The sequence below is a fragment of the Coregonus lavaretus genome (genome assembly GCF_964263955.1).
Source record: "Coregonus lavaretus genome assembly, contig: SUPER_35_unloc_1, whole genome shotgun sequence".
Classification (NCBI taxonomy): Eukaryota; Metazoa; Chordata; class Actinopteri; order Salmoniformes; family Salmonidae; genus Coregonus; species Coregonus lavaretus.
In genome coordinates this window covers 2,148,225-2,169,449 of record NW_028167181.1, presented here as the reverse complement: position 1 = coordinate 2,169,449, position 21,225 = coordinate 2,148,225, and the positions used below count along the sequence as shown (strand labels likewise).

General features: G+C 43.0%; 2 protein-coding genes across 2 annotated transcripts in view; both read right to left on the bottom strand.

The window, feature by feature from the left end:
• The window catches only part of LOC311109953 (lipopolysaccharide-responsive and beige-like anchor protein), a gene marked incomplete at its 3' end in the record, with an annotated part of 160,036 nt that overhangs the window by 104,992 nt on the left and 33,819 nt on the right, over window positions 1–21,225 (bottom strand). The gene's annotated exons all lie outside the window — the stretch shown is intronic.
• On the bottom strand, window positions 253–20,274 carry LOC311109930 (SH3 domain-containing protein 19-like). The gene is made up of 21 exons (XM_084188438.1): window positions 19,930–20,274; window positions 19,601–19,690; window positions 12,246–12,285; window positions 10,101–10,141; window positions 9,669–9,708; window positions 9,085–9,220; window positions 8,518–8,698; window positions 7,188–8,321; window positions 6,815–6,913; window positions 6,233–6,345; window positions 5,453–5,493; window positions 5,094–5,325; window positions 4,512–4,580; window positions 4,146–4,292; window positions 3,820–3,892; window positions 3,435–3,565; window positions 2,928–3,222; window positions 2,209–2,255; window positions 1,857–2,043; window positions 1,242–1,351; window positions 253–1,132 (listed from the first exon to the last, which is right to left on the bottom strand). The coding sequence occupies exons 2-21, from the start codon at window positions 19,665–19,667 to the stop codon at window positions 1,022–1,024; spliced, it is 3,294 nt and encodes a 1,097-aa protein (XP_084044564.1). The 5' UTR covers window positions 19,668–19,690; window positions 19,930–20,274; the 3' UTR covers window positions 253–1,021.

Genomic DNA, 21,225 nt, shown 5'->3' with positions numbered 1-21,225 from the left:
TATCTATTTATGTTATTCTGTATGTCCCGAGCATACATTTCCACCGACCCTGTTAGGCTAATTTGGAGAATTACCCACATTTCAAAATGTTTAATGTTTGAGAGAAGTTAAAATCCTGTTCAAGTGTTTTTTAGGATCCACATTTCCACCCTGTTAGGATTATGCACCCACATTTTTTGGGGGTCAAAACCTTTTTCGGACACTTTTTCCACTAAGTTACGAATGACCCTGTTAACAGATGTAAATCATTGTCAAGGAGACTTAATACAAATCTTTATTTCATGAACCAGCTCAGCATTTGAGAACAATTAGCTACCAGAAAAGGCTTTTTTTTTAGGGGCTACATACATGCAATATTGTAAGAACCACAATTCATATTGAGGAAATAGTGTACTACACCGGCTATATTTAATGTGCAATAGTGTGGTCAACATCGTGCATATCTGGATTGGAACAAGGCTGGCAAAGGTTGTGGCATGAACCCCTCGGGTCATTTAAATGCCTGTTCAATTTACTTATCAGTTACAGCCAGCCATTCTCGTAGATGCATTGTCATACAAAGTTATTTTATTACTTTCACAGGTAACACTTTATTTGGATAGTCATCTGTAGATGCTCTACAGACTATCAGTAACTAACCTTAACCCTTATCCTAACAAACCTTACCAAGCAGTTGCTTATCAGCAGATGGTATGACCACCTGTAAAGCATATACAGATTGACTATCCAAATAAAGTGACCCTTTCACATTTATAAATACTATTAAAAAAACTATATTGCATTCGAAAAGACGCCCAATAGCCTTCTGTGGGAGATTGACTGGACAATTTTTCAGCATTCAAAGTAGAGAACTACTGCAGTCCAGTGGGGCAAATAGGCACTTTGGTTCTTTGGAATATTCAGTTTCCTATCGTCTTTCAGGGTCTCATATTTCCATAGTTCAAAGTCATTACTTGAGATGAAACCACAGACACAAAATGGTTCCCGTAGTGCCCCAGTGTCTTTGTTAACGGTAGATTACTCATGACAGCACTTGCACATAATTCTTAGGCACCAACGCTTGCTTCCCCCTCAACTCTCCCAGGAACCATTCATCGTCAATGGACTCCAAGTTGGTGATGATATCCCCCGCCTATAACAAGAGAAAGAAAAGGACTAGTACCTGTAGTATGTATGACTGTTGATTGTAACAAACAGAAATGTTAACTCTTTTGAATGTTGACAGTAGAAGCCAGAAATACCTTCAGTGAGAGCTCCTCATCACATTCAGCTGTGAAGTCGAACAGGGCTTTCCCTCTGCTTCCTTCTCCATTAGGCACACTCTGCTGTCTGTCCCACACTGGAGAGTTGCCTGGACAGAGACAAAGGGAATCATCAGTACCTTAAATGTCCTTATAATGAGAGGTTATTCATAGTAAACGTCATACTATGCTGCCCTATGAGTAGGCCAGGAATACCTGTATGTATCAGAGGAGGCTGGTGGGAGGAGCTATAGGAGGATGGGCTCATTGTAAAGACTAGAATGGAATAAATTGAACGGTATCAAACATATGAAAACCACATTTTTGTCTCCGTTTCATTTATTCCATTCCAGTCTACAATGAGCCCGTCATCCTATAGCTCCTCCCACCAGCCTCCTCTGGTATATAGGCTTATTCAAACTCTGTGGGTTTTGCGTTGACTGTATCAGTAGTGTTATTTTGTCATGTGTCAATCATCACCACAGCAAAGTTATTTGAATATAATTAAACCAAAAGTATAAATATGTCCCGAGATGTAAATATCAAGCAGACAATTGTCTGTGCACAATTGACCTTCTACCACAAGATGGCGCCATAAGAATGCCCTATTATTACCTGAGCTGGTCTCTACGAAGGCTGTGGGGAAGAATCCTTCTCTACCATTGAGCCTTCCAGAGCACCACTCGGCGTCTACATGCTCTGTGACCAGGATACGGTCTCCCTGTTGGAAGGACAGTTCCTCTTCTGTCTGGCCTACAAAGTCATACAGAGCCACGGCCCACTCCACTCCTGACCAACCACACTATAGACAGGGATATACAGTACATGTTAGTGGACACCCTCTCAAACTCCCGCTCTCATACACAAGCTCTAATCATTGGATATACACACAGACACAAACAGCTGTATCATGACGTTAGTTTGCGTCATGTTGTAAAGACTGGTAACAATACCACATGAACCATACCTGTATGGGTTTGGCAGCCTCTTGGGTCTTGGTTGAAGAAACCATGCCTGAGAAATGCAGTATTGGTATTCAGATAGAAAGCATATTGTGTTGACAGTTGCTGAACATAAAAGTGAATGGGGAATGAGTGTGTGGGCGTACACTAGTACTCTATGCTACTTTACACTGCTAGAGCCAGTGAGAACAACACGTGGCACACAGAGTGAGCTGGACTGTATTAATAATAAGGTCTTAGTACAGGGGCTTACACAGAGCTCCTGACTTAATGAAACAAACATGTTGCACAGATTGTATACATTCCACAGAGGGAAGTATCAGCCTACTAAATATGAGAGCGGTGGAGGCAGTCCACTGTAGACTAGTTCTAGAGAAACCCTTTGTATTGGTGGACAAACCGCAACAGGGGTACAGGAAACGTGACGATACAGCTAAAATCCCCCCGTGCCAAGAATAAATATTTCACTGTGTTTGTGGCCTTGCCACCTTTGACATTGATCTTACACTATGACCTCAGATACAGTATGCCAGAATGACATGATCTTCCGTGGGAAAATTCCAATGTCTCCAATTCTCTGATTATGTTTACAAAGTCAAGATAGGCACACATATCTCAAGCCGAGGTTCCTTATGATTTAAAGGTCCAGTCTGTGATATGTAAATTAATATACAGCATATTCCATTTTCAAGCTAAGAAGTGGACCTTAAATTAAAAGTCCTACCAGGTAGTGCCATCTTGATTGGGAATGATTGCTGTCGTTGTGGTTGTGGAGGAGGAGGAAGATCTTCTATGATCTCCACAAAGTTGATGGGGAAGACTCCAGTGTGGGCCCCTATCTGTCCCCTCGCCCACTCCTCTTCCATGTACTCCTTTAGCTGAATCACGTCTCCCTCAGAAAAGGTTAGCTCGTCACTCTGCTCACCCTCGAAGTCGAACCGTGCCACACACCTCGGCCCACTGACTGTTGCAGGTGGGGGCCTTGCCTTCTTTGCATTGGTCGGTGTTGGTGCATTTGACTAAATAGAGAAAAAGAGTCATAATCAAAACACATTAAATAGCTGGACTCTTTTGTATACATCCTATAGATCACTTTATGGGCTGGTTTCTCACACAAAATACTTTAAATAGAGATGATTTATTCAACAGTTTTTCGTTCAGGAGTAGGCTTAAGTCTTGGAGTTGGAAACCAGCCCTATCTCTATAGCTGAAACATTGACTGGAGTCTTACCATAACTTTGACGTAGTTGACAGGGAAGAAGCCAGAGGAGCCTCTACAGGAGCCGCGGTACCACTCACTGTCCACCTGCTCCACATTGGTCACCACATCCCCCGCCCTCAGACCCAGCTCCCCTGGACCCTCTGGATAGGATACAACACATGTCAATCAAATCCCACTGCTGACACCAACTGAAAACACAAACTCCAGCATGAACTAAGCATAGCTATTAAAACATGCCAGCCATATTGAAATGTATTTGACATCTAATAAATGACTTAAAACATTCTAAGGTGTACAGTCCAATAGCAGCTGTGTTTGTTGGTATAGGACATAGGAGACCTGTTAGGTTGTGTGTTGTGGTGGTCAGTGTGCCAGAGTAGGTACTGTTCTGTACCTGGGGTAAAGTCATGGAGGACCTGCACCTGCAGACCACTGCTGCCTCTACGAGACCCAACTGGGCTGGCACCCTGTAAGAAGAGAAAACACATCCAGGTGTACGTGGAATTTAAAGAAACACGTACAAAAAGAGGGATTTAGAGACTTAACTAAAAAATAATTTTCAAGGTTCACAATGAAAGTTCATACTGTATGTGGCTACAAAGAAATACAAACCAATTGGTGCTAGACATATTAAATAGAGGGTAGCCAAGTTGCCTGGCGGTAGTAAGAGGGCAGACATGTTTTGATTGACAGCTCATTGTCACTGGCTGAAGACATTACCTGTGACAGAGCTGGTTTAGCTGGGGCACTGGAGAGAGGAGTGATGACTTTCATGTGAGACTTCTGGACTCGGCCCCGGATGTCTCCCACTTGACATTCAAAGGTCTTGTGGTCGAGCTGCTCGACCAGCAGCAGCAACTCATTTTTCTGTGGGAGAAAATCAAGAAGCATTTGTTGTTATTAATTTCTAATAAATCGTATTTTCCTTAGAGAAAAAAATATTACAAAACAGTAAGGTGAAATAAGTAAATCCATAAAACTAGTGATCGAATCAGGTTTAAATACAGTAGTCAGTAACATTGTCTCATACCATGTTCTTGTTGTTGCTAGAAGCAAAACCTCCAAAACATGCAGACAATGATTTACCTGGAATGAGAGTTCCCCTGTGTCTCTCCCATTGTAGTCAAACTCTGCTATCCCATGGGGAAGTCCAAGCTAGAGGAACACACATGACAAAGAAAACATTCAGAAAACATACACTGGCCTACCATGTGACACTTGCCACTACTACAGTACACAACAGTTCCACTGAAATCCAACATGCCTTGGGGGCAGCAGGGGCAGAGCAGGCTGCCTTGGGGGCAGCAGGGGCAGAGCAGGCTGCCTTGGGGGCAGCAGGGGCAGAGCAGGCTGCCTTGGGGGCAGCAGGGGCAGAGCAGGCTGCCTTGGGGGCAGTAGGGGCAGAGCAAGCTGCCTTGGGGGCAGCAGGGGCAGAGCAGGCTGCCTTGGGGGCAGTAGGGGCAAAGCAAGCTGCCTTGGGGGCAGTAGGGGAAGAGCTGGCTGCCTTGGGGGCAGTAGGGGCAGAGCTGGCTGCCTTGGGGGCAGCAGGGGCAGAGCTGGCTGCCTTGGGGGCAGCAGGGGCAGAGCAGACTGCCTTGGGGGCAGCAGGGGCAGAGCAGGCTGCCTTGGGGGCAGCAGCAGAGCGGGGTGGGAACTCTAAGCTCTCACCGTGTATTGGTTGTAGAGACGGTGGCCAGGGTTGGGCCTGGGGGGAAGCACAGGTCCCTTCCTCTTGGTCTTCTGAGCCTGGGGCTGCTTGGGTGATGGAGCTGCTGATGAAGCTGGTGCTCTACGGGTGGAGAGGGATTGACGTGGACCATTTATCCGGGGTGGGGGTGGCCTTCCTGGGCCAACTTTTGCTGGAGGTGGGCGAGGAGGGAGGACCTTAGCTCCACCAGGCCTGGAAGAGATCAACAGCAGTATGAAGTTAATTAAAGCCATGTGTCTAGGACTGTATCTAATATGTTATCAAAGGATCTTTACCCCTCTTTATCCCCTAAAATGACCCACGATGTGATGTTACTGACCGAGGAGGGAGGCCCGGTATGGGCTCAGAATCAAAGGACTCCTACAGTTCAAATCAACAGAAAAAAGGTAGTTACTATTTATGTTCAAAGAAGCAACGTGGCTGTCTAAAAAACAGATGTGAATTGATGACAACCAGGGTACTTCTCTAATCTCTCCCAGATCACATTTAACACCACATGGGATTGAATGACCTCCCCTGAACAAAACAGACTTACTACGCCTACTACCTTCGCAGCGCTCAGCAACTACGGCAACCATAGCAACCAAGTTAATGACTGCTCAATGTGCCTTTCCTTAGCCACTGCTAACAGCTAGCTGTACAGTACTAGCCAGTCATTGTTTAAACTACACTGGCCACTTTGTGTGGAGGTGAATTTGAGTGGAGGTGAATGTGGGCGGTTGGCAGGTAAAAGGCTGGTTTGTCAGGCTGGTTTAGCACTGCTTCTGACAGGGCTGGTTTTCAGGCCACCATGAAGGAACTGACTCTAGATAATCGTGAGTGACGTAAAAGAAAAATACAAAGTAGCACTTTGTCCTTTTAGCTAAGCCTTCTTGGTGCACAAAAGCCCAGTTATCTCATAGCCAAGCCGGGCCGGGAGCTATTGACTGGCTCTGGCTTCCCCAAAGAGAGTGCGGTATTGAGGTGGTGAGGAGGAAGAACTAAACTGTCAGTACTCTCTTGTGTTTTCTAGTAGTAGAAGAGAAGGTAGGTAGCCTACTCTAGATCAATAGTACTTCTGTTGGAGAAGTAGAATGGGAAGGAAGGTGGTAGCGCTTACCTGGAAGGGGAAGAAGCTTGAGATGCTTTGTTTAAAGGTCACGGGGGATGGCTGTGACCCCACAGGCTTCTGTGCAGGGAGAGGAGGAGGGATGTCCAAAGTCCCATCGAACACTGTGAGAGAAAACCATCAATGTTTAGACTGGACACACTGTACTGTAAACTGTACAAGGGTTTGGGATTATTGTATTTTTGCACTAACTCAATGGCTTGGTGTTGCCATGAATGAACGCTTTGAGATGGAACATGCACTCGAACTACATGTTGGAGTAAATAAAGTATTGAAATCCGGATTAACTGACTCACTTATCAGGAGTCGACTGTACACACTCACTAAGACACCCAAGCACAGACACACACATATTCAAACATACACACCTACAGTTTGTTTGAGAAAATGGCTCGCCAGCAAAAATTCAATGGCATCTAATCCATCATTTGGTTATGTCAAAACCTTTTATTTTTGGTAGATCCAGATGGAGATCAAAGGGCCTTTATATTAGGTCATACATGTGTGGATATGGAGCACTCCACATAACTCACTACTCCTTTATAGGTCAGAGAGTAGAGCAGGTGGACTCACGTTTTCCTTTACTGGGCACTCTAATGGTGGTGGGTCTTCTGGTTACACTCTGTCTGGTGAAGGAGCCACTGCCGCCCACATCACTACGCACAGGCTTCACTGGGATATGGTCAGGAGAGAGGCAGAGATGGCCAGTGATGACTCATCAATTTTAGTTAACATATGGGTCCTGCATAAGTACGATATGACAAATTCTAAGCTATGTTTAAAACCTTTAATGCCAACTGCAGGCTAGTGACGTTTTTTTTGTTGTAAAATAGCATCAATAAAAGGGGTTATAATTATCTTATATGTGTTATAACTATCCTTAGAACACTCATACTACTAAGTTAACCAATTAAGTCTGTGGTGAAATGCATGCTGCTGTACTTACTCGTGGGGTTGTCCATGTATTCATTCCCTGCCTCTGTGGTGGTGATGGAGGCCGAGTTGTGGTTGTTGAGGTTGAGGCCCAGTGGCTCCTTGCGAGGCTTCTCTGGAGAGATAGGAGGTACTAACCTGGGTTCATCCTCCTCTTGGGGGAAGAGGCTCTTGGCTCTGGCCGCTATGGAGAGCCGCGACCGGGAAAGGATGGCTGTCTTGGTGGGGGATGGAGCCTCTGGTTCTGGTTCCTTGGGTTCTGGGACTACACTGGGTTTTCTGTGGAGCACGGGTCTGGGTGCCGGGGTTGGGTTGGAGGGAATAAAGGGAGTGGAGAAAATGGAGATCGCCCCCTGGTAGTTATTCCCGTTACTGGGCTTCTTGATTGAGGGCTTGGGGGCCAGGGCTGGGGCTGGTTTGGCTGAAATCACAGGGGGCTTGAGGTGCGCGTTCCTGGGTAGAGGCTCTGGTCGTTTGAACTCTGGTTCCCCATCGCCCTCCTGGCTCTCAAAGGCCTGGATCCGGGCCCGGATGTTACGTTGGCTGTGAAGGGCGGCCATGTCACCGTCCTCGTCACCGTCCTCGCTTTGGTCGCTCCCGTCAGTTGGCGTCTGATAGTCACTAGCGTCACTAGTGTTCTGGTCGTATTGGTTCTCGGGACAAAACACATCTAATAGTTCCTGTAGGTACTTCCCCGAGGGAGGAGCCTCGACTGCTGTGTCAGCTACAGAGCTGGAACCATTGAGCCTGACCAGAGTCTGAACGTTGACCTCCTCTGTGATTGGCTGTTTGTGAGATTTGGAACGAGGAAGAGGGGTGGGACGTTCAGTGGCTACTGGGACTGATGAGGAGGGGACTGTAGGTTCTAAGAACGTAGTGATAGTGCTGTGTTCATAAGGTTTTATTGGCACATCCCATTGTACAGAAACAGATGGAGAAAGAGACCGCGTGTTTGGGATTGTACAGCTGGAATCTATTGGGCTGGCTTGGGCTGCGGCTGACTTGGGGTCAGTTTGGTTCTCAGTGTTAGTGGCTGTGGCGTCTACTTGGATGAGACTAGAATCAGATACAGCTGTTGCAGTGGTAGAGTCACTTTGTAAAGGCTTGGGTAAGTATGGCCTTGGTGGCTTTTTAGGCTTTATTTTCACTGAGAAGGAAGAGATTAAAAACAATACGTTTAGCCTATACTCAAACCACTTATAAAAAACATAATGAAAAATTGGATATAAAGTGACGTTACACTGTTTTAGTCGTAGTAATACAAGGATATGATATGCCAACTACAGAGTTTTCGTGACGTTGTCACCTAACCCATCTATAGTCATAATTCTCAAAAGTCTAACCTGTAGACTGTCTCTTCTCGATTGGCTGTGAGGCTGCAGTGCATTCTGGCCCAGCGGCGGCGTCATCCTCCACAGGGTCGGTCTGGGTGGCGATGGTCGTGGATCTCCGAGGGGTGGCGGTCGGCGTGACAACGGTCTCCTGGGTCTTCTCTTTGATCACCTGGTCATAGGATGGTGGGGGCTAAGACACGAGAGAGAAGGTTCACACACACACACACACACATCACACACTCATGTTGTCAAAGTAAACGTGTAGCGGTGTGATTATTATAACTTGTATTCTACAAGCAAGCTTGCTACCGTCCTACATTGACATCCTATAGTAGTACAACATGCAGAACCTGCCGTGCTTGTTTCACTGCCAAATGTTATGTGTTTGCTTTGAAAGTAGTTCATCTGAAACATTACACTGAAAACTGTGAAAGACACAGGAACATGGTAAGGTTGATCAGACAAAATCCAAGTTAGAATCCATGCAGAACACACCCAAACTGTGAACAGGACAAGACCACACACCCTGCTGTCTCCCCTAGTATTAGAGGCTGATGTTAGTTAAATAAACAGTACCTGGGTTTCTGATTGGATGCTGCCCCCCCAGATGGGCTGGGAGGGAGGCGGGGCTGACGTAAATCCCCCAGAAGCCCCTGGGAACCAGCCGTTGGCGGCGAGCGGCTCGGCTGACAGGATGGTGATCTCTGGACGTCTGAAAGACAAACAGGTAAATGACCCACAATGCAACTAGAGTACGTCAACCAAACGTGACATGCGGCATAATGTTGACACTTGTCTTATGTTGACAGAAAGCCTTATGTAGCCATCATCTTCTGTCATAAATAATGATATTGCTTTGTTTAACACCATAAGCCTTTTGTTTTATCTATTTTTGTATGCCATTTTATAGACCATATTACTTTCTTTGATGGTTATTCACCAGTTTAGTCGAGGACTGTAAGTCAACATTAATATCAGTACATTTCAAATGAAAAATGTGTATTGTACTGTAGAGCACAAGTTCTTTGCCCTGGTGCTCTTTACTGTGAAGCATATGGTGTTGGATTTTTTGGAACAATGAGAGATGAACTGTATTCAATCAGAGAGATACAAAACAGACTATGAAGCTTTAGGAAGTATTATGAAGCTCCTCTGTTTACCTTCTGTCTCTGGTCTGTTCACTTTGGGTGCTGGTTCTCGCTGTGGGAGAAAATGATATGAAATTCATCTCTTTCAATCTGATATGTAATTGATTGAAAGAGACATAAAAAAAAACACTTGGGGGATTCAATCATGTACAACAGCTATAGACCAGAGGAGGCTGGTGGGACGAGCTATAAGAGGACGGGCTCATTGTAATAGCTGGAGTAGAATTAATGGAGCGGAGTCAAATACATCTACCTATGGAAACCACATGTTTAACTCTGTTCCATTTATTCCATTCCAGCCATACAATGAGCCTGTTCTTCTATAGCTCCTCCCACCAGGCTCCTCTGCTATAGACAGACTTTAATCACGCTAGGTACAATATAAAAGTATGAGAATATACCAAATAATGAAATAATCGACAAACTCAATAATGAGAAACTCACTTCTCTTGATGGCAGCTCGTATTGTGGACAGAGGTCCTTGGCTGGAAGAGAGAAGAGTTACCATTGAGGAGAGGAGAGTTTGACTGGAAAATAAGATTTCTTACATTTATACAACCTGACAAAGCAAAAGTGTAATGCTGGCAACAGTCAGACTCCACCAGATGACTGCACTGGACAGATAGCGCTAATTATCCACACGCCAACCAGCCACTTTTATAGGGTTGAACCAGGACAGAGGATTTCTCAAAAAAATAATAAATACAATCTCAGCAAATGCTCCTGACATTTAAAAACATTCAATTGTCATCCATAGGTAACCTAGACTTCATATATGATAAAGTAAAGAGATGAAATATACCCCTTTACCTCTGAAAGACCTGACTAAGTGCAGAGTAACACCAAAGGCTGATAACAACAGTGTTGATAGTTCCATCAAACCTCTTTAGCTGCAGTGGTCCTCTCTGCACTGCAGTTGCCACTGTGACAGCCACATCCTCTCTCCCACTCTATCATCAACTCCAATCTACACAACACAGCTACTGCTGAATACTGCAACCAAAAGAAAAGCCTACCTCAGGTACATGCGCCTGTGAACACCAGCAGTCAGAGAGAGAATGGGACAAGTACCAGAGACGCAGGCACAAGAAAGATCATTAAAAAGCCAGCCCTTTGAAGAGAGTTCAACCCTGCTTGCAACTTTCCACAATCCCTCTGCAGAAAACCCTTAAACGCAGCAGGACACAGATCCAATCCACTGAATATCCTTAGGCATCGTCCGTCTGTTACTGTAACAATGACTCAGTCTAACACTTCATCCTCCACATACATCTACCAAGCCAGGTGTGGTGTCTAAAAGTGCACTTCTGCAATATAACGACCCCCCTCTTGCTGATCTGATTTCACAGCTCTGATCTGACTTCCTGACTAGTGTAGTGTTGGAGCTGACACCGCACCACTCCCAGGCTGTGCCAGAATACGTTCCCAGAAGGGCCAACTACACAGTCTCACCTGGGAGAAAGAAGAAAAAGACAGAATGGGGTCGTGTTCATTAGGGCACACAATGGAATGTTTTAAAAACATTTTGCAACAGAAAATGAAAATGTCTTATTGGACAATTCCAGATAGTCCTTCCCGGTTTGTTTCCATATGGTGCTTAATGAACACGATCCAGACCAGACCCCCATAGGCCCAGAACCTTTAACACATCCTGCTCATTAACTGAACTGGAGATGAGATGTAAACCATCTGGAGAGAAAGACAGCTCCCCCCTGCCTCTCCCACCACATTACTACATGGTTAATTAGGACCATTAGCTAAGCCCATAAACAAATAGAACAATATGACGTTAAACGTCCAATAGTTGATTAAAGAAAGGTTTGTATGGGAACACGTTGACGTTTGCGTTACTTTAACAGAGGAGGCTGGTGGGAGGAGGAGATATAGGAGGATGGGCTCATTGTAATGGCTGGAATGGAATAAATGGAACGGTATAAAACATAGACATATGGAAACCATGTATGACTCCGTTCCATTAATTCCATTCCAGCCGTTACAATGAGCCTGTCCTCCTATAGCTCCTCTCACTAGCCTCCTACTGGATTGGATTGGAAGACATTGAAAAGGTGCTGAGTTTTAATGAGTTGTCTAGGTAGGGTATACCATGTTGTGAAAGAAAGGTTACAGGGTTGGAGTCAGTTTACTGAATTGACTGAATTGAAATGGAATTGACCCTAACCCTGGACGGTAACCTATTTGGCTCTGGGGGCGTCAACAACAACTGACTCAGTGTGGTTCTGTCCCCCATTCAAAAAGCTCTGACCTCCGGACACAGTAGACACAGTGTCCGACGGTTTGTCAAAGAGGATGGATCAGTGCATTGTCTGCTGCTCTGCACCATTCACAACCTCTCCATCAGCAGAACTGCCTGTTAAAGAGACAGTGTTCTGGCCACTGCAGTCCTGACAGAACCGTAGAGCAACAGAGGTGTCTAGGTATAGCTGTAACAGCCTAGGGTTTATTCTGAAACATGCAACATTATCACAATGTTAACACTTTTCCTTCTCTGTACTGAGCAGAACAGACATATTGAAAATGCCCTTGAAAATGCACATGAAAAGATGTAATTCAATGATATGCATGACTTACCTGGAATGAAAAGCCTCAGGCTTATTTCTCTCTGTTCGATCTGAAAAGAAAAGTAACCAGCATTTTATTTTTAACCGTCACATGAAAAATACATTTTTAACTAAGAAAATACCCTCATTTAGAATACAAACAACAAAGTAAGCTGCAGGTACAACACGACACAGGACAAGTGAACAAAATAACTATGGACTTTGCATACCGTCTTACCATTCATCAAAAACTTGAATAACTAGACTCAGCTGGCTCAACATTCTAGTCTGTTCTTGATCAACCAGTTACAAAGAATGACATTGACATTCAAATAGCAAAAGCATTGACATGCAAATAGAAAAGCATAAAAAAAAAAAAAAACATTTCTAAACACAAATAATTGTTTTGTTATTGCCCTCATCTGTATTTCATTAGTCCAGACATTATATCTGAACCATGATCTGTATAGCTACAATCTCAAATAAAATCATATGTAGATAGGGGACCATGAGCAATATGAAATGGAAAGAATGGTTCTTCCTCATTCTAAAATTCCACACATTCAATGGCTGATTCTGAACACTTGACATTTCAGGGTCATTTCTAGACGGGATACAGCTTTTGTCAAGTTGACGTCAAAAGTGTAATTGTTTTGCATTTTAGCTAACCCTTTCCCAACCTTAACCTAGTTCCCTTAAACTGCTACGTTAATTATCCTAACCTGCAGCGCAAGTTCTCCTAAACCTGTTACAAAAAGTAAATTTTGACAAAAGCTGTTTCAGATGGAGCGAGCATTCACCAAGGACATGCTGTACAGGTGTCATAAGTTGTCATAAATGTGTCATGTCTTATTTCCAAATATGAAAACTTCCAAAAGATACTGAACAGATATCATTCCAAAGTTATGTAATCAGCTTTAAGATTAGCTGTATGTATTTGAGATACTGATCAATGGCTAGAGTTTCATCTTGTAATTCTTAAAGCGTGTATTACTGAGGCCCAATATCACAGTCCCACTATACTGTCGCCAACCCCCTTTCTGTCTCTGAAGTGAGATCAATTGATCACAGGTTCAAAGTCACACAATACACTTGAATTACCTGCATTATTTCCTTCCTTGACTTTCAACCAGTGACCTGGTTTTCAGACTCAAAAATAGATGATCTGACTGAGTGCCAAGACTGGAGCTCTCAGAGAGGTGGACTGGCTAGTGGCTAGTGATCCACAGAGCACAGCAGCTAAGCTAACATTTCAATTCATTTGACTATACGAGGGTATATGAGTGTATATGAGGCCTTTGCGCCGTAGGAGCTCAAATAAATAAGACAAGTAGGTCATATGAGGTTATTAGCATCCGTTTGTGTTAAAGATCATGCATTAAGCCATCTTAATAATTTTGATACTCATTTTTGTTAGCATCCTGCTAAAGACCTGACGCCGTCGCCTCATTCTCTTACAACCAATATAACACAATAAATCTGTTACAATGTCTAATGCCACACCTACAATCTGCCATCTGCTACTGCCTCAAACTTATGTTACTGACTCTACTGATAGCTACTTTATTGAGGAAAAATGTACTTTCTATGCCTGTGATATGTGGTTGTCCCACCTAGCTATCTTCAGATGAATGCACTAACTGTAAGTCGCTCTGGATAAGAGTGTCTGCTAAACGACTCAAATGTAAAAATTTAACATTTTTACCTCACTATGAAACAAAAAAGGTGAAAGGAAGTAACAGTTTATTGTTAGCGAATCAAATCCTCAGAGACATTTTCACACACTTCTTTGCACTTTGGTCTGTGAGAGATTGCCATTGTAACTGAGGCAGGTAAACAAAGAAGACAGAATGGAGAGAGGAGGTTTTCCAAGAGAAAATCGTTTCACATTTACATACCGGTAGATATAATGCCATACACACACACTGTTCAATGGAACAATGAATAGGATTCAATATCTAGTGGATTTTCAATATCTAACATGTGCTTCATTTACAAGTTACTGAGCTGTCAGTTGGAATACAGTGCAATTCCTGCTGAAAGTAATGCCTATAACCTACTGTGAATTGTACTGACAACATAATCTCACAGCGAAACATAGAAACAAGAGATGCTCCTACCTGTTAACGTTTTAAACAAATGTTACAAATGTCCAAAACGGTGTGTATTGTTTCCTTCAAGTCCCTCCCTTCTTTCCCATGCTGTGTGACTGTGTAAAGAAACACAAACTCCACGGCCACGAATGACAACAGAGAAAGGGAGGGGTCCATCTCTCTCCCTACTGGCTGGTGTGTTGACTTGGCTAATGTGATCAAATGGAATGTGGTCATTCAGGAAGTACCACTCTACTGTCACTCTCCTGCTCTACTGAGAAAGGTCAATGGAACACTACAACAAAATGACCCTCTGCTCTGATCTTAAAGGCACAGTTCACTCAAAATACAAATATACCAGGCTTTCTTCTGGCCTTGCTTGTTATGAACTGAACCAGGTCATTGAGTGCATATTTATGTTATTATAGGGGTTGTTCTAGCCCAACACCTGTGTTAATCTAACAGAATCAACATGTTGTCTTCCTGTGTCAGAGAGAGCACAATACTGTCTGTCTCTCTGTCCGTCTTCCCTATTGGCAGGGTGTTAATGGTGGGCACACCCATTCTGACACTACATCTCTGTTGGCCAGATCCTTGTATTTTCCTATTGTAGCACCACTCCCTGCTCTGGAAACATGCATAGCTCTATTATTTGGTCATCAGTCTACTTTAGTGTTAGGAAGTAGGCTACAGATGAAAAACCTTTGCATTCTGTGGGACTATGTTTTGCTTGAATAGAAGGTGGTTAACTGTTAATCTATTCCAATCCATCATAGATAGTACATCCGGACATAGCGCCACATCATTTTACATTTTAGTAATTTAGCAGACGCTCTTATCCAGAGCGACTTACGATAGTGAGTACATACTTTTTCGTACTGGTCCCCCGTGGGAGTCGAACCCACAACCCAGGTGTTGCAAATGCCATTCTCTACCAACTGAGCCACGCAGGAGCCATAACCTATCCTCTATTCTAGAAGTCACTCAGCAGGTAGTGAAACCATTATGAAATACACTTTCACTTTTGATTTGAGATAAGATATAGCTGTAGAAACAAGGCATAAAAGCACTCCATCCATAGAAGTACTTTCATTAGATACTTTGGGAAGTTTATTATTGTTGGCTTAGTGAAGGGGGCTCAACCCTCTCTCTCTGAGTGGTGGGAGAGAGACATTTGCCAGGTCTTGGACTCCTCCCTATGAGGGCTTTTATGGAGGACTTACAAAAGTAAATATCCCATGACAGGTTATGGACAAAGACACAATAAAAAAATATATATATATAATAAGTGCCGGAACGGCGCAAATGGAATAGCATCAAACACATGGAATACCATTCCACCTATTCCACTCCAGTCATTAACATGAGCCCGTTCTCCCCAATTAAGGTGCCACCAACCTCCTCTGATATATGTTTGATGCCATTCCATTTGCGCCATTCCGGCCATTATTATGAGCCGTTCTCCCCTCAGCAGCCTCCACTCACTATGCCACATTTTAACATCACTGTAAAGAACAAGTGGTAAGATGGGCTTGCATAATGTGCAAGCCAGGCCCAGGACTTCAAACCAAACCACAGAGAAGTCAGAAGTAAGGCTACATCCCATGTAGGGGTGAGGCTAGGCTATAAAGGCACAGATGTGTGGAGACAAGTGGCTAGTTCCCCTCCCTAGTCAGTCCATAAAGAAGCCTCTTCCTCTATATCCCGATCCCGGTAACATGGTGTGTTCAGGAACGTGATCTCTCATATTCTGGGTTTATTTATACAGCGCAGGAATCTCTGCTTCTTCCAAAAAAAACATAAGACTGCCAGGGGTTTTCATATCCTTGTATCCTACTTCCCACACAGGCAGAACACGCACTGATATCCTCATACGGTAGAATCAAAGTCTTCCCTATACTTTCTAAAAGGGAGTGTTTCATATGATTTAGGGTGAACTGAGGGTTAATGGCTGGGTAAGTGGGTTAATGGGTGAAAGCAACAGCTGAACATTAACTGTGTCCAATCCAGAGGCATTGTGGGTCAGTTTTGAGAGATGTTCTGTAGGAAGTCAAACCCACGGACCAGACAGGTCAGTAGGACTAGGCAGTAGAAATAAGGAACCAAGTCAATATTGTGTGTCAATTATTGAACATTGTTTATCATTGATTAACATGATACAATTATCTGGCAGAAATAATTGTAATAATAATTATTTTAATGGTATTAAATTAGCATACGCTCTCATGCAGAGCGACGTACAGTAGTGAGTGCATACATTCATACTTTCTTTGTTGTACCCCCCCCCCACACACACGTGAAGCACTATGAAGATAGGTCAGTTGGACTAGCCAGTAGAAATAAGGAACCAAGTCAATATTAAGTAAATTATTGAACATCATTTCATAATTATTATCATTAATCAATGATAAACTATCTGGCAGAAATAGTGAAGCATTCTGGGTGATATTGAAATACCAGCTTTTGTACACTGCACATCTATTTTCTCTGTTGAGGTTCTACAGTACATTAATATGTACATCTCATTTGCTACAAGGGAAACAGGGTCCACATTAATATTTGAGAGCCTTTCCATCACACAAAAGAAAATAGTTATTTCACAACTGTCATTACGCTGCCTCCATGTGGAGTCAAATTGATAAGTAACGGATTTGTCGACGTCGAGTGGGGAAGCTAATATTTTACAACGGGACAAAAATGGGACGAGTCAATTAAAATCTAATATGCCTTTTTGGAAATAGGCAGTTTAATTGCCACATACTAATGATGGTTGGATTTGTATTAAGTGATAAGCCTCAGCTAAGGGAGACAGGATTCTTCAAAGGAAGACAAAATATGAATTCCTCCTCCTCCATAGTCCTACAGCCACCCGAGGTTGAGAGAGAGACAGAGAGAGATGAGGGGGTCTAAGTTACATGGGTGGGTTGTGCTGTGTCCATGTTTACATTTACATTTTAGTCATTTAGCAGACGCTCTTATCCAGAGCGACTTACAGGAGCAATTAGGGTTAAGTGCCTTGCTTAAGGGCACATCGACAGATTTTTCACCTAGGCGGCTCGGGGATTAGAACCAGCGACCTTTCGGTTACTGGCACAACGCTCTTACCCACTACGCTACCTGCCGCCCTATTCATGTATTGAATCTCAATGGTTATATTCTGCTTGGGATAATAAACGGTCAAAGTGGAACAGATATTATGTCTACGACTATCAAAACATAACACTGTGACTGTGGAGCGCTCTATACTTGCATGAAAAACAGACAAGAGGAGACAGACATGATCATGTCACCTATGAATAACATGGAGTCAGGAGCTGATGCTTAACATGACTCATGTCAATACATGATTAGGTGATGTCAAAGAGCAGTCATCCATGGATGTTTGGGGGAAATGACAGTCTAAGGGAGATCTTGCTCAATGCAAGGAGATTAAACTTTTGCCAATTGAAAATAAAGATGAAGAACAGTATGCACAAAGTAATCATCAATGATAACATATGCCATCATACGGCTGCATGTAATATGAGACTAATGTATATTGCTCTTAAAAAGTGACAAGCACATACTGTATACTGAAGCCTTAATAGGCTACTCTCAGCTTGTGACAGAAATACCTTCATATGATATAGCCTAGCTAGCCTATTCACGTGCAGTAGAGTTGGCAGTTGGCACCATTATCAAATTACATGACAACAGTTCCTGTTCGCCTGTTCCATCACTCTCTACACAGTCAACCCACCTGCCCATAGGATCAGCCTGATCTCCCCATACAGACAGCTGTAGTTCACCCAGGCCTGAACTAACACTGGGCATTGAGGGTTGGGTTGGGGTATGTCTTTACTGGGAAGTCAGGTGTTTGCTCAACAGGTGTTGCTGCTTAAATTCTCCCCTAACTACAATAAGAATGTCTAACCATTCTATGGGTCCAAACACATTGTTAGATTGGAAATTGCTCAGCATAGAACCATGTTTAGAACCAGAATTCAGAGGCAAGGGAAAGTTCAATAAACCAACAGCCATTGAAATGTGAAAGAGTAAACCAAACACAATGACTAAGGCCTACATACATGTATTCATTTACAGACCTTTCTCTAGATCTACATAAAGATTGTGTGGCATAAGAGATATGATTATGAACACATTTTAGAAGTGATTTCAACAGGAAATGAAACGACAAAAGCAAATATATACAGAGCCAAAATGAACAGGATCAACCTGTCTGCCAAGTGCCAAAGTGGTTTCCCAGATGCATTTCCAGCAACGCAGTTAGCGCCAAATGACACAGCTTGGCTGGCATGAGAGGAAGAATATTTGAAGTGTCAGGACATGTACAATTTGTTGTGTCATCCTTCCTGTCTGGCTGACAGGGTTTCAGGGTTTTCCAGCCCATTTGATTGTCGCACTGTTTACCGACTGCTGTACCAGCTGCTGTATAAAATACACTTTCAACTGAATGATGCAGTGAGAGCATTGTGTCAACCATAGCAGCTGGATACTATAATGGGGCAGAACAGAACTATGGTTTATTTCTATATATCCCTAGAAACTGAGTTGGAGTTGCCAGAAGGCATGAGAGAGGTGAGATAGTCATAGCGCAGGGTGAGATAGTTATAGAGCAGGGGTTTTCAAACTCGTGTCTGCATACTGCGGATTTAGGAAAATCGCTAGCTGCAACAGAATACAATCGTGTATACATACCATTTGTATGTCTCTGCATCAAGTATGTAGGAAGTTAAGGGTAGTTTTACGAGCCAATGCTAACTAGTGTTAGCGCAATGACTGGAAGTCTACAAGAACAGTTAGCATGTTAGCTGTTCTTGTTGATTGAACTCTACCATCTGAAGTGGTCATTTTCAGATGGAAAAACAGTTTGTGTCATCTTAAACCATCAAACCCAGATAGAAATCATGCAGAAAATATATTTAACTATTTTATTTTTCAATAATATATGTGAGAACTAACAATCAAATAAAAGCTAGACAGTCAGGGAGAAAATAATATTTTAAAAACTGGGCATTCAGGGCACATGCCCATTGATTTTGTTATAATGTTTGAGCAGAGGAACACATCATTAGCCATGGCAAAATCCATAGAATTGCTGGAAATTTGCTAAGTTATATGAATTCAATGTTCAGCTAAATTGTATCATTTCCTACACACGTAACCATGTGCTTCATGATGGAACACTGTTCCAAGTAGTCATGTTCATGGGTTAAAAGGTAAAAGTCCACGTTTTGAAATTATATTGTGTCAAACACATGTAGCCTACCTTGACAATAGATTGTTGACATACCTGTTGCTTGATTTTGGTTCCGTATATCCCTCAACTCCTCCTCTTCTTCTCTTCTGGCTTCAGCCATCGGAGATGAGAACACTGCGGCGCCTGGTAATTTCCGGCAAATTAGAACCGTATCATTAAAAAAGTATTTTATTTATTTGCTGACAGACTGAGGTGGGAAATTAAATTGCCTTGTAAACAGTCTCGGCTGGTGAGTAAAGTTGTGTCTTTCCGAGTTGAGAAAACCCGAAGTAGGCCTACGCTGTCCACAGAGTATAACTTTCTAGAACTGTGGTTATGTCATTTTGTAGAATATGAGGGATAGTTAGGCTATAGCTCCCTACCTTGTCCGCACCGACGACAGCACGACCCGAATGTCAACAACAGGAACTGAACTGTCCGGGAAAAGCTGTATCACAAATGGAGATGGTGCCCCGGAATTGAGAACAACTGAGTGGAGTTGACAGACCGCAACAAAAGTTTCTCTCCTCACCACAATGTCTGTGTAAAACCACTGCGACCCGAACAAATAATTGTAGCCTAACGGAGAGAGCCGTCACAGTGTTCTCTTGTGCGTATTGGGGAAGTTGTTATCCATAAAACATTTTTAAAAAACATCAAAAGTACCGCTATTTGCGCATAGATACCCAGACCACCGCCCATAGTGATGATGATAGTTCACCTATGTCATTCAATACATGTTACTGCTTGCAGAGAGGCAGAAGCAGTTTTTTTGGTTGAAGCACATACAAATGAAAAGGCAGCCTACTACTTTACATATTACCATATGTAAAGTAGGAGGCTGCCTTTTCATTTACTAACTACTACTAACTGGGTTGAGTTGTGTAAAAACAAATGTTGTAGTTATTCAAGCTAGAAGTAATTATTAGATATACAAATGTCTATTTTTCTCTTCAAGGTAATCTGATGTCCATACTGTATGAACTCTCCCCTCCTCCCAACCTGTTGCACCACTCCCGTGTGACTCGCACCTAACTCAGGTGAAGACAAGACAGTCTCCCACCTGGTCTCCTTGGGGCATGGTAGTTCCACCGATATGATCTTGTTAAACAAATAACAGTTAGCCAGTAAAGACCACTCCTTTACAGAAGAATGACTCACCACAACCAGCCTCTGTGACTGTTAGGCGATGATAGTTTGGTTCTGACATGGCTGCCTAGAGTCGACCTCCAGTGGACAAGCCTTCATCACACCTTTGATCATGAGTAAAAACATAAAGACTGACTTTTATATCTATTGTGAAGCGTAGACAAAAAAGCACATACATTTAATAATGTCTTTATTACGGTATAGCCTACCATTGCATCTAGGAAACTGTCTCTGTATCAAATGGCTGAGCTAGAATTTTGCATCAGATGATGGGTGTTTCACATCTATTAATGAATCCCGAAGTTTGATATTTGAATATTGGCACATAGTTACATGTTCTATACAGCATAGAGACAGAGAAATACCACTGAGACTGTTTGAAAGATTTATAGTAAACTAAGCAATTTCTCAGGAGATGCAATTCAAATGATAAGCACTAGATGTCCCCATCTACCTTGTTTATTTCTACTGGCCACCACCTGCCACAGTTCAAATCAAATTGTATTTGTCACATGCTTCGTAAACAACAG

Bases quoted from the DNA above. Each gene is read 5' to 3' on its own strand.
- LOC311109930 (XM_084188438.1), bottom strand. From the start codon at position 19,667: ATGGCTGAAGCCAGAAGAGAAGAAGAGGAGGAGTTGAGGGATATACGG. The intron at 12,286-19,600 runs GTATGTCAACAA...TTTTCTTTTCAG, and splicing joins GAACCAAAATCAAGCAACAG to ATCGAACAGAGAGAAATAAG. The intron at 3,566-3,819 runs GTACAGAACAGT...TATCCTATCCAG, and splicing joins CCTCCATGACTTTACCCCAG to AGGGTCCAGGGGAGCTGGGT.